The sequence below is a fragment of the Pezoporus occidentalis genome, unplaced genomic scaffold (assembly GCF_034315485.1).
Source record: "Pezoporus occidentalis ecotype Australia unplaced genomic scaffold, CSIRO_AGI_Poc_V1 ctg418, whole genome shotgun sequence".
Lineage (NCBI taxonomy): Eukaryota > Metazoa > Chordata > Aves > Psittaciformes > Psittacidae > Pezoporus > Pezoporus occidentalis.
Window position 1 is genome coordinate 109,680 of NW_026915745.1, and position 12,429 is coordinate 122,108.

General features: G+C 52.9%; 1 protein-coding gene across 3 annotated transcripts in view; it reads right to left on the reverse strand.

Annotated features, from left to right (window-relative positions):
• DIP2B (disco interacting protein 2 homolog B) overlaps positions 1-11,004 on the reverse strand; it is a 64,335-nt gene extending 53,331 nt beyond the window's left edge. For all 3 annotated transcript variants that reach the window (XM_062634170.1, XM_062634169.1, XM_062634168.1), the window contains exon 1: positions 10,900-11,004. In XM_062634170.1, coding sequence (XP_062490154.1) covers positions 10,900-10,987 — 88 coding nt within the window. In that variant the 5' untranslated portion in view covers positions 10,988-11,004. The remainder of the gene's footprint in view (positions 1-10,899) is intronic.
• Between the last annotated feature and the right edge of the window lie 1,425 nt (positions 11,005-12,429).

A 12,429-nucleotide genomic window follows, 5' to 3' on the forward strand; every position in this document is an offset into this window, starting at 1 on the left:
CAAGAAACCAGCCCTAACCTCTTAAAAAGCCTTTGGACTCAGTGAGAGCCACACTCAGCAGAGCAGGCTTCAGTCCCCCTTTACAGGAGCTCCAAGAGTCAGAATCAGAGGGAGGAAGGAGAAAGGTCCAGATTTTCTTAAGTCTCATCTGAAAAAGAGCTTCATTCAGGTTAAACATCACCCTGAAAGAGGGAAGAAACAGGCACACGCTGGGTCTCACCCAGCGAGACACATGCCAGTGATCACAGTGCATCAAGCGTGGCTTTAATAGCTCCAAATGCTTTTCTCTCTGCCTTCCACGCTAGAAGCAGCCACTGCTAAGAGCGTTTTCCCAAAGCTCTGCCTCATGAACCAGGCTCTGACACACAAAAAGCCAAAGGGTCACGGCATCTTCCTGCCTGCTGCTCCAGCCAGGCGCTTCTGAAAGGCCCGTTGCGAAAGGAATTGCCTTGAAAACCTTCCAAGGAAACATTAACTCCAGGGCTTTGGGTTTCTGTGTGATGTGGGGGAAAGACGAGAGCAAATCAAGCACGCTCCGGCACCGGCATCCGTGCCCCTGGACGAGCCACGGCAACAGCGCCAAGTCTTCCATGCCAGTGATGAGGGGCCCCTACGTGGCTGCTACAGGCTGCAGGTTGAAAGCAGGACTTAACAAGTATCAAGGAGAGGGAGAACTACCCAGGAGAGCAATGTTTGCTCAAGGTTTCTAGGTGTGGCTGCAGCCATAATGGGATTATTTAGACCTGAGTCATTCGCTCTGTCTTCATCCAGGATTCTCCATCTTTGGGGCTCAATCGTTGACTTTTTGAATTCATAGAATCATGGAATGGGTTGGGTTGGAAAGGGCCTGAAGCTCATCCACTTCCAACCCCCTGCCATGGGCAGGGACACCTCACACTAAACCAGGTCACCCAAGGCTCTGTCCAACCCGGTCTTGAACACTGCCAGGGATGGAGCATTCCCAACCTCCCTGGGCAACCCATTCCAGTGCCTCAGCACCCTCACAGCAAAGAATTTCCTCCTTAGATCCAATCTAAACTTCCCCTGTTTCAGTTTGAACCCGTTACCCCTTGTCCTGTCACTGCAGTCCCTAATGAAGAGTCCCTCCCCAGCATCCCTATAGCCCCCTTCAGACACTGGAAGCTGCTCTGAGGTCTCCACGCAGCTTCTCTTCTCCAGGCTGAACAGCCCCAACTTCCTCAGCCTGTCTCCATACAGGAGGTGCTCCAGTCCCTGCTCATCCTCGTGGCCTCCTCTGGACTTGTTCCAACAGTTCCATGTCCTTTTTGTGTTGAGGACACCAGAACTGCACCCAATGCTCCAGGTGAGGTCTCACAAGAGCAGAGCAGAGGGTCAGGATCACCTCCTGGGACCTGCTGGTCACGCTCCTTGTGATGCACCCCAGGATACGGTTGCTTTCTGGGCTGTGAGCTCACACTGCAGGCAGCTCATGTTCATTTTCTCATCAACCAACACCCCCAAGTCCTTCTCCTTGGGCTGCTCTGAATCTCTTCTCTGCCCAACTCAGGCTGTTTCATGAAACACTTGGGGAATCCAAGCAGAGAGGAGGAATTCCACAGATCCACGTGGTTCCGGCCGTGTTCAACCAAAGCTTCCCATCCCCATCGCAGCTACACGTGAGACGACCTTCCCATGGGGAAGACCATGCAAACCCCCAGCACACTGCACAGGCTCCACCAAAGCCCTTCCTTTGAAGGGATAACGAAGCAGATCTGATGTGCACCAGCTCAGCTCAGCCCTGTGGCTTCCTGCCTGGGAGCTGGCAATCACACCACTTCCCCCTTTTCACTGCAGCAGCTTCCATCAGTACGGAGTTACAATGAGAATTGTTCTTCCTTTTAATCCCTAAGGGATCACTTCCAGCTTCTGCCCTAAGAATAACCCAGGTCTTGGTCTCCAAAGAGCATTTACATGAGGATTGACTATTGCGAGCCCTCCTTTTGGCTGGGACAAGCTTCAGCCCCGTGGTGCTCAGGGCTTTTTTCAGGCCTGCCATCACGTTTAGAGCTGTACCAAAATCACTTCTAATCTGATGACCTGCAAACGCCTTCACTGCTCATGAACTGAAGGAAAGGGGTCAGAACCTGAGGAAACAAAGCTTCTATTCCTAACGGTGCAATCAACATCCTAACGTTTCCTCATCCATCTCCTGATGGTTCAATCAAGCCCCCTCCACCTTGCCAAAGCCCACCCCTTTACACAGAGCAGAGGTGCCTGCGCTCTCCAAGATGGGAAGAAGAAGATGCTAAGAGGTGAGAGCACCAAAGGCTTTGCTATGGAGCCAGGGCTGCAGCTCTCCAGACACACCACAGGCACATAAACGCTTCCCTGCACCTCAGAGCCACGGGAAGGAGCCAGCAGCACCCTTCTCCTTTGCCAGACACAAAGAGCACTGCAAGAAGCCCTGCCTTTGGCCAGCCAAATACCATCAGTGCTCTGCTAGAACCACCCCTATGGGACACGGAACCATCTGCTACTGACTGCCACAAACGGAGCTCTTTTAGCAGGGGATTTCTCCTTAGAGTCAGTTAAGGGGGAAAAGAAGCCAAGAAAAAAGCCTGCTTTAATAAGCTGCAGCTCTGCTTATTCCTCTCCCAAAGCCACAGAGGATCAAGGACCTTTTATCTCCAGCTCGGATCACCTGACTCTGCTTCTCCTCTCCATCATAACCCCAGCCTGGAATGTGCTCTGTCACCTCCCAGCTCCTGGGAGCACCTCTCCTGTTCACCACGGTGCCAATGCACGTTGGGAGCAGGAGCAGCAGCACAAACCCACACCAGGCTCCCAGCTTGTCCTGCTGACAGCAAGGCAGAGGGGGAACCTTTCCAACTGTTCACTTTGCCCATACACCTTTATAGCCAGGAATTCCAAGGCCTCCTTCCCCTCTTTAGGGTTTCTTTTGGCTGGTCAGCTTATCCGCAATCACTGCTTCCAGAGAGGCACCCAAAGCAGGTAATTACAGTGATGGTGATGATGGAGAGCCAACCACCAAGCAGCCTTCATCAGGCCATCCCTACTGCCATACACGCTTTGCTGCTGTGTTGGTGAGCAAATTACAGCCTTTCCAGCCAAGGTGCTTCAGATTGGGATGCTTCTCCATGTCGGGGATTAATCAAGCACTCTAAATGAAGACTTGGTGCATTAAAGGTACAGGTGGGACAGGAGGCAACACAAACCCTCCTCTAACACATCCTCATCTGACTACCCTTTCTGGAAGGGTGGGAATGAGATCACACTTTGGGACAGGACCCGAAGCCACCCACACCTTCCAGCTCTCAATCTGGTGCTTTATCTGCTGCACCATTCCCACTTCAGGCCACATCCTTCCAAGTTAGGGCCAAGGAAATGCCCCGTCATCAGCTGGCTCGGATGCTCCGCGCAGCGCTCCTCAAGTCGTGGTGGCCCTCACGGTCTCCCCTTCCCACTCCCAGCAGCACAGCTCTACAGCCCACAGCCCATCCCTGCAGCAACGGCTCCTATGGAAAATCATGAGTGGGAAAAGGCTTATTCTTAGCTCCCTGTAATGGAATTCAGCAGCTGGGAAGGAGGAGATGTAGTACCACATGATGCTCAATTCCCAACAGAAGAGAGGGCTTTGTCTGCACTAGGGAGATGCATGGGGCTGCAGTGCCAGGAGAGGCAGGGATAAAGCCGGACATCCGACAGCAAATTCCCTGTGCTCCCAGAGAAACCCATTATAAACTTGCTTTGGAGGAACACCGATGTTGCTATTCCCAAGTAAGTTTTCTTCGTGCAGAGTAAGCTAAAATCGACCAACACCTCTTCTTTGCCAATAAAAAGATGGCTTAGTTTCCCAGCTCCTTTAGGATGAAGGCACCAGAACAATGCCCCTCTTAAGAAGGAAAGACAGGAAAAACATCCCAAACAACTCGTTTCCACTGCTGCACTTTAGACCTGATGTTTGACATTAGTCCTGATCCCAGAGGCAAAATGGGAGTGCTTTATTCACTAAGTCAAGCAGCTCCCACGGCTACAGCCATCCTCAATGGAATGCATTATTCCTGCATTAAAACATATGTTTTTCGAGGCAGCAAGCCATGAGAGAGATTACAGAAGACCTAATTTTATCAGGCAGGGATACAATTCTCCTGGTTGTTTTGGCTCCCTAGGGCCACGGGGCTGGGCAATGCAGGTTGCCTGACGGCTGGGGTACAACTCCGAGCGGCTCAGTTGCTGATCACTGAGGCAGGAACTCGCATCCTGGGCCCACAAGATGCACTCATGGACGCCCTGTGGGCTCCATCCCCATGGAATTCAAAGTCCAGAAGACCTGGTTTGGATCAGCAGTTCTCAAGTCAACACGCACTCAAAAAGGTTTCTGTTGGCAGAGAAGTGCTAAAACCTTAAGCAAGCTCTTTGGTTTTATCCTTCTTTTAATCTTTAAGGTATTTAATGTTGCCAAAACCTTCAGTTTTAAGCTCAAGTTACACTAAATAAACCAAGGTGCTCGCTCACACGAGCAGCAAGGAAAGTTAAGTCCCTGTTCCACTGCCTGTCTCTGGTATAAAGATAACCTCTGCTGCCTGTGCTTATGCTAAGCAGCGCTGCAGAAACTCTCCGCTTTGAAGCTGGAAACACAATGCAAGTTGATAGAAATAAGTGTTTTACTGCAAAAAGCATCCAAGGCCGGAGGAAGAACCCAGCCCTGGCAAACGTGCTCCGGAATGAGAATTCCAGGTGCGAGGCTTTTCCCAAGACTTCGCATCAAAACGCAACGGGAATATTGGTGGAGCAGATGGAATGCTGCTGCCTGCAGAGCATCCGTTAGCTATAAATCACTGCTTCCTCACACATGGTGCAAATGGAAGAGTCTTCCATTCTAATTAACAGGACGAGACATCCTGGCCTGGAGACTCTGCTCTGCTTCCGTAAGCTCCAAGGAAGATTTTGGACCGGATCGCCCTCAAACAGAGAAATGCTTCACTTCTTCTCTTAAGCCACAGCCATAAAAGCAACCGAGCAACTCGGAGAGAGATGCAGGAAATGCCTTTATAAAAGAGACACAGTTTGATGAAAGCCATCGGAAGCAGTTATCTGAACACTGCATTTGAACCAACTGCAAACAGGATCCGCCTGCACCGCTGGGACCCGTCACCAGGAGCTCCCTCCCTGCCTCTGAAACCTGCCCCTGAATAAACATGATAAATGCCACGAATAGAAAACTTCATGACCCAAACTACTCAGATAGAGGGAAGCAGGAAGGAAACCATCACCCTTTCCACCATGGTCCCCATGAACCAGAGACACGAGGACACACGCTGTCCTATGGAGCTCTGCTTGGACGCGGGATTGAATCTGGCTCCGCACGGCGACTGCTCCATCCATCACTTTTACTACTGAATATTTCATGCTAGAGAATTTAAAATAGCAACCTGAAGATCAGTTATGTAGGACACCACAAAGAGCAGCTTTAGCATGGAGGTGTCAGCCTAACTGGGCTGATTAACCTTTCCAGCCTGAGTAGCCAAATACCACCCAAAGAAGCACCAGAAACCATAAAGGACAAACCTGGCATCACTGCTACCACATGGCCCCCCCCACCCCACTGAGGAGAACTGGTTCCAACCCCAGCAAGGCTTCAGAGAAGCAACCAGGGAGGAGGTGGAGGACTCTCTTTAAAGCCTCTCATTCTCTCCTCTCCCCAAGGCAAAGGGGCAGAGCTGCAGCTTTTCATAATGGCCCCAGACTTGTCCCTTTTATACTTAGGAAATGGGGAGCAACACAGAAACATGCACATCCTTTACCCCTCCTCGTTGTTCCTTATTCTACCAGCTGGATGCTCCAAAACCTCTCCTTTTCTTCACGTGTACAGGCTCCAGCCTTGTCCCAACAGCAAAATCTACTCCCGTCTCCAATCCCTCCTCCTTCTCTCTGAACCATTAATGCCTTAAATCACCCTGCTTCGACCACCTGCATAGTAGAAACCCGTGAGCACCTTAGGGGCCTTGCCTGATGGCAGATCTGTTCCTCCTGGTCACCCCTTGAGCCGTGCTTCCTTTTCCTGTTGCGCAGCACCCACGTGCCTGCAGCGCACGCAGCGATACCCTCTGAAGAGAATGAAAGCTCTTACCAGAGCCTTTGTAAAGCCAGACAAGGCAGGATCACCTCTGAACACACACAGCTCCCCGTGACAGGCTCCAGAGGGAGGTTTCTGCATCTCAAAGCACTCGGAGCCACACGCAGAGGGCTCGGCAGATGCGGTACCCACCTGCAGCCGGTGAATGGAGGCAGCAGCACGAAAGCTTCCCCATGATTCCTCTTGCCCAACGCCAGACTCGTGGTTGAGACGCTGCCTAAACGCACAGAAGCCACCCCTAAGTCCTGCTGGCCCCAAAAGGATCGGATCCAACCGGCTCCTGTTTATGAGCCCTCCTTCAGCCTGGAGCCTCAGCTCCCCCCTGACCGGCGGGGAAGAACCTGAAGTGGAACCTTTCTGCTCACTCAGCAAAAGCCAGAGCGGGGTCTTGGGCGGGCAATCGCTTCCTTTGGCTCTTCCCTAATCTATTGGCGTGCTGTGCTGCAGCTCCTTCATCCATAGGGAAGGAAGATCCTCACCTACTTCGACAGGCGCCTGGCGAGGACGGAACGAGACCCGAACCCCGCAGCTGCTGAGAGAACAGAGGAATACCACGATTCCATAGGAGACTCTCAAGCCAAACAAAATAAAGGCTCTACCCACTTGCTGGAGCCGATGTGTTCTCTTCCAGGCAGGTTCTATCCTTCTTGGCTGCCCTTCAGGCCTGGGTTTCAGCTGTTTTGCTGATCCTGCGTTTTCCACGCGCGCCACCATCCTTGCTCTTCCTTCAGCCTCTCAAAACCCAAATACGAAGCTTTCCCCTGCAGGCAGAGCCTCGGGAGGGGACAATGAGCTTTAAAAGGAACACACAGAGGGGCACAAAGCCACTGCAACCCCCCCCTGAAATCGCAAATGTGTTTAACTGGAGGAGGGAACAGAAACCAGCTCCTCCTGCACGCACTGATGGCATAACCCTGCCCCATCACCACTGACACGATGCCCAAGGCCTCAACCACCAGGCAAATTCCTCTTTGTGACTAGGCAGAGCGTTCCCCACCCCTTACCTCGCACTTCCATAGGTATCCCAGCCCGAAGGTCGCTCCACAAACATCCCTTCCCTTGTTTAAAGCATCGGGCAAGGCAAACTGTCGTCAACCCAAACCCAGCAGCTAAATAAGCTCTTCCTGAGCGTGTTTCACCCTCTCAGACACAGGATGGCTTGGGATTCGTGCCCTGCTTCCAAAGCAAAGCCCTCAGCACCCCGCCATGGATGCTGCACCAAGAGAACAAACTCTGCCCCACCAGCAGCAGAGCAGTCTCGTAACGTGCGCTAAACCCGATGCAGTGAACGTGCTTAATGACAGCTCCATTAACATCGCTGTGATGAGCTTAACGTGAGAGGAGCTGCCTGAGAAAACCCTACGAGCACGCAGAGGTCCCCCAGGCTGGGTGCTGGGGTGCTTTAACACCAGGGTTTACAGGTGAATATGGGACAAAGAGAGCCATTTACCTCGTTCTGGGAGCTCCTCAGCACACAGGGCGAGCCCTGGAAGGAACAGCATCACATTGTGGATGCAGAGCCACCCGGACACACGGCTGCAGCTCAAGCCCAAAGGCATGGGGCTGAGCTCCCATGCACAAAGAGATGTAAAACTTGGGGGGGGAGTCTTCTTTAAAGTTAATATCCCTGGCAGTTGTGCTCATGAACAAGAAGCAGATGCAAATACAACCCCAGCCCTTCCCATCGTTAGGGATGCAGGATGTGGGTGGTACTGACTGATGAAGAAAAGCAGCAGAAAGAAAGAAAACACAAGTGGGAAAAGAGGGAAAACCTGAGTAATGATGAGCAGGTTCCAGGTTCACAGCTCCATGACCCAATTCACTGCTCAGCTTCAGTCCTTGTGCTTTCAACACTTAGAGGCTTACAACAACACTGGGCCCTTCCGTAAGGGAATGGGATGCCTCCATAACGTGCAGTGGGTAAGATTTGGGTATGACACACTTCCCATTGATGGAAGACAATGGGAATTCTTATCTACACTTCCAAATAACTGAGTTAGGCTCAAACCAGTCACTGAGGCCAAATAAAGACACACAATAAAGACTGAAATAATGCAGTCTGTGTTCACTAATAGCCACCATTTCTTGAAGCACACCCCACTGCTCTGCTCAGACACCTTACACGTACTCAGGAGCAGGGCTACTCTTACTTCCATGCTGACCACAGGGCTCCGTATGGAATACCCCAGGAATGGCAGAGGTATAATTTGCCCTGCTGTTCTGTCTGCACAGACTGCTCCTGAAGGAAGCCTCACCACTGCAAACTACAGCTCCTATTTTAAGCAGACATTAAACTAATCCCGCTCCATTCTGCATCCGACTTGCTGACACAGCAACTTTCCCAAGCAGAACGCCAGATAACATTTGAATACTGGATTTCCCCTATATTGTTAGGAGTTCTCTGCACCGTGCTGGGGAGCGTTAACAGAGCCCTGCACAGCAGAACTCACTGCTGGGACCAGCACCCAAGTTCTCCACGCCCTCAGCCTGCAGCCTCCAGCATCCGAAGGCATCTTCCAAACCCTATCCTGCCCATGGGATCGCACCTCAAGGACTGAGCACCTTGCTTCCTGCACGAGCTCCCTGCAGCTGCAGCTCCCCTCCTGTTCCAAAAGCAAGGTGTCTGCACCCAGAAGCATTTACACAGCAAACAGTTAAGCCCAGAGACAAATAAGGCTGCAATGAGAAGGCGGGGGAATAAAGGCTCAAGTGTTGTTATGGGGGCAACAACGAAGCAGCTCAACGTGAGGCACTGCTGCTGGTCCTAATGAAATGCTCCTATTCAGCGTTGTTTACTACGCACAGGCCCTGGCTCCAGTCAGTGGCACAATGCACACACACGCCTTCGAATCTGGGAGCTTAAGGCTCAAACTAGGGCGTATGTTTCAAGACCCATACGATGACGTTCCCGGGCTGACTCACTCAGCTCCTTTACAGGGCAGACCTCAGTTATCTCAGCACCAAGATACCATGGAAAATGTTTCCAAGAGGCCGGGGGCACAGCCACACAAAGTTCTATGGGATCATGGAGCGGGGGTGATAGAAAAAGTGATGTGAAGTTCAGCAGCCTGCCAGTATCTGAAGGGGGGCTATGGGGATGCTGGGGAGGGACTCTTCATTAGGGACTGCAGTGACAGGACAAGGGGTAACAGGTTCAAACTGAAACAGGGGAAGTTTAGAGTGGAACTAAAGAGGAAGTTCTTTGCTGTGAGGGTGCTGAGGCACTGGAATGGGTTGCCCAGGGAGGTTGGGAATGCTCCATCCCTGGCAGTGTTCAAGGCCAGGTCGGACAGAGCCTTGGGTGACCTGGTTTAGTGTGAGGTGTCCCTGCCCATGGCAGGGGGATGGAACTGGATGAGCTTCAGGCCCTTTCCAACCCAAACCATTCCATGATTTGCACAAACAAATCCATAAGATGCCCGAGGATTAAATCCACAAAGGGGGCGGTGGATTAAATATGCAGAGAATTCCTTACAGAACACAGAAAACTTCCCTCTTTAGCACTGAAGCTGAAGCTATTTGAGCAGCTTGTTAAAAATCAGCACCATATCACAGTTATTTTAGCAAAAAGATCTATTTTTGGTACGGGGTCAAACTCTAACGGGCTTTCGGTATCACCACTTCCATAAACTCCAAGCAAATGCTTAAAACCAACAGCAAATAGTAAAGAACACCCCCCAAAATCACGTCGTATTGCATTCGGAGCAACGGGAACGCTCTGCAGTTCTTTGTTAGCCTGGAGTACCCAGAACCAAACAGCAGACAATGTTATCCCTTCGGTTAAACGCGTACAGAAAACACATCTGAAAACAGCTGACAAAGGGAAAGAAAAGGGGAAATAAAAGCTAATGTTAAAGTTTGCCTACAAACGAGTTAAGAAAGCACCACCAAGGCCTCCCCATAAACCACATCCAAGCAGCACTGCGAGCAATGGGGGGCTGCCAGCCCCCAGCTCAGGGAATGAAGCCCCGCTCTTGGCTTCAGTCAATGGCCTCCGTACACACTGCAGGTGCTGGGGCAAAGAGAGGATGAAGACGGATGCGACCACGGCTTGATTCTGCCTCGGGTTTCGTACTCAGTGGGAGCACAGCGCGAGCCCTCCCATGCTGATGGCACCAAGCTCCGTGCCCTGATGGAGGGTAAATCAAAGCAATGCAAAACAGCGCTACCTGCTCTGCAGCCTTCACCCTCGGATTCATCCCTCGGGCTCCGTGGGGAGGGGGGTTATGGGGGTTTATAACAACGCGATACCGAGAGCCGCAGTTTGAGCCCTCAGAAACAAAGCCGGACCCATGCAGAGGAGGCACCAGCACAAAACCCCCTCCGGAACACGCAGGCTCTGTCCCGGTGATGGCCCCGCAACAGAACTCGGCCACGAAGTGGAAACGGCTCCGGCTTCACTGCGTACCCCAGGTTCCTCCGTCCGCCCGTCCCCCCCAGCCCCACCGCCTGCCCCCCAGGCTCCCTCCCTCCCGCTCCGCATCCTTCAGCTTAGAAACTACCGGGAAAGGGCCACAAGAAGCAAAGCCCCATTGAGGGGGTGTCCCCCCCCCCAACCCCAGCCCAGCCCCGACGGCAGCCCCCGCACCGCCGGCCCCCGAGCCCCATTCCCGGCCTCCTCACACCCAGCCCCCCCCCCCCCGGCCGCACACCCCGGGCCTCCTCTCCCTTCAGCCCCCCTCCACCCTCACCGCCTCTCGGCCTCCACACACGGAGGCTCCCCCGGGCCCCGAGGCCAGGGCAGGACGGGCCGGGCTCGCTCCCGGCGCTCCGCTCCTCACCTTCGGAGAGCTCCAGCTCCAGCTCCGCCAGCTGCTCACGGACCTCGCGGGGCAGCGACGAGACCCCCGCTGCCGCCGGCTCGGCCATGGCGTGCGGAAGGGGACGGGGGCCGAAGGCAGGGCCCAAGCACGGGGCTCGGCTCCGGCTTCAGCGCCGGGGGCTCCGGTCCGCGGGCACAGCGGGAGCGGCCGCCACCTCCGCCATGCTGAGCCCCAGCGTCACGTGACGGGGGCGGCGCGCCCGACAAGCCTCACCCTAGGGCGCCCCCTAGCGGCCCGGCCCCTTCCCTGCAGCTCCCGGCCCCACCGGAGCCGCTCCCGGAGGCCTCGGTTCGCCCGCCCCGGTCTCAGCGAGCGCTCCCGGCCGGACCCAGGGCACCGGGGCCGTGGGTCCCCCCCCCGCAACACCCGCACCCCCTCAGACCGCCCCGCTCCTTCGGCCGGGAAGCGCCGTCGCGACCCGGCACCGACAGCGGAGCAACTATCGCGACAGCGCCTCGTGTCGGTGCTGTCGGAGGGGGAAGTGAGGGCAGGGTTGTGGTAGCATCACCCCCTTTTATGGCATCCCCACATGGACAACAGGCCTCGCCCTCCCCCCCCCCCCCGTGGCCTTCAGAATGGGCAAAATGGGGCTAAACCCCCAAAGTTTGGTCCCCCCTGTGTTAAGCAATAAATAAAGGTAACCAAAGGAAACCCCATTTCAAGCTGAGCCCAGCAAAACACATGGAATTCCACGAGTTGGGTGGGAGTTTGGTTTGTTTTTTGGTGTGGTTTTTTGTGTTTTTTTTTTTTTTCCTTTTAAATCAGCTTTATTTTTCTACCTGTTATTTCAATTTCCCATAGCACCTTGGCAATGTCAGAAACAAATACAAACAGCACGTCGTCATCATTGGAACAGTTAAAGCATGAACCTGCTTCACAGAGGGCTGACAACGGGGCGATGCCGGAACGGACACAGGAGAGAAGCCGGAGCCTTTGCTTTGCTTTTCTCCTTCCACTGCAGCCCTACCGCTGTGAAGAGAGGGATCACAAATGCCAAGGGGCAGCTGGATTCATCCGGGAGGAAGGAGAAGGCTGCGGTAACATGAGCTCAATATATTATCTGAATATCTTGTATTCTATAAAAATTAGAACAAAAACAACCATTTCTGCACAGTCTTTACATTGGAAATCGCTTTTTTTTTTTCTTTCTTTTTTCTTTTTTTTTCTTTTTTTTTTTTGGAAACTGTATCCATAACTGAAGCTCCATAAAAATAAACCTCTGGTTCTTAAATATAAAACTTTAAAGTTGTTACAGGTTAGGTTGCAGATGGATTTATCTCTCTTTCAGCACTAAGCTGCTTTCACTCCATTTCAAGTCCTCCCAACTGTACATGAAAACAGACTCGATTCACTTCTTGAAGTGCCCCTGCTAAAGGCACTTAAAGAGCCACCTAAAACACTCCAACAAACCCAGGTTAGGTACCACCCTAAAGGAAGCTCGCACTAGCTGTAGTATATACACACACAAAAGAAGAGCATGAGAAATCA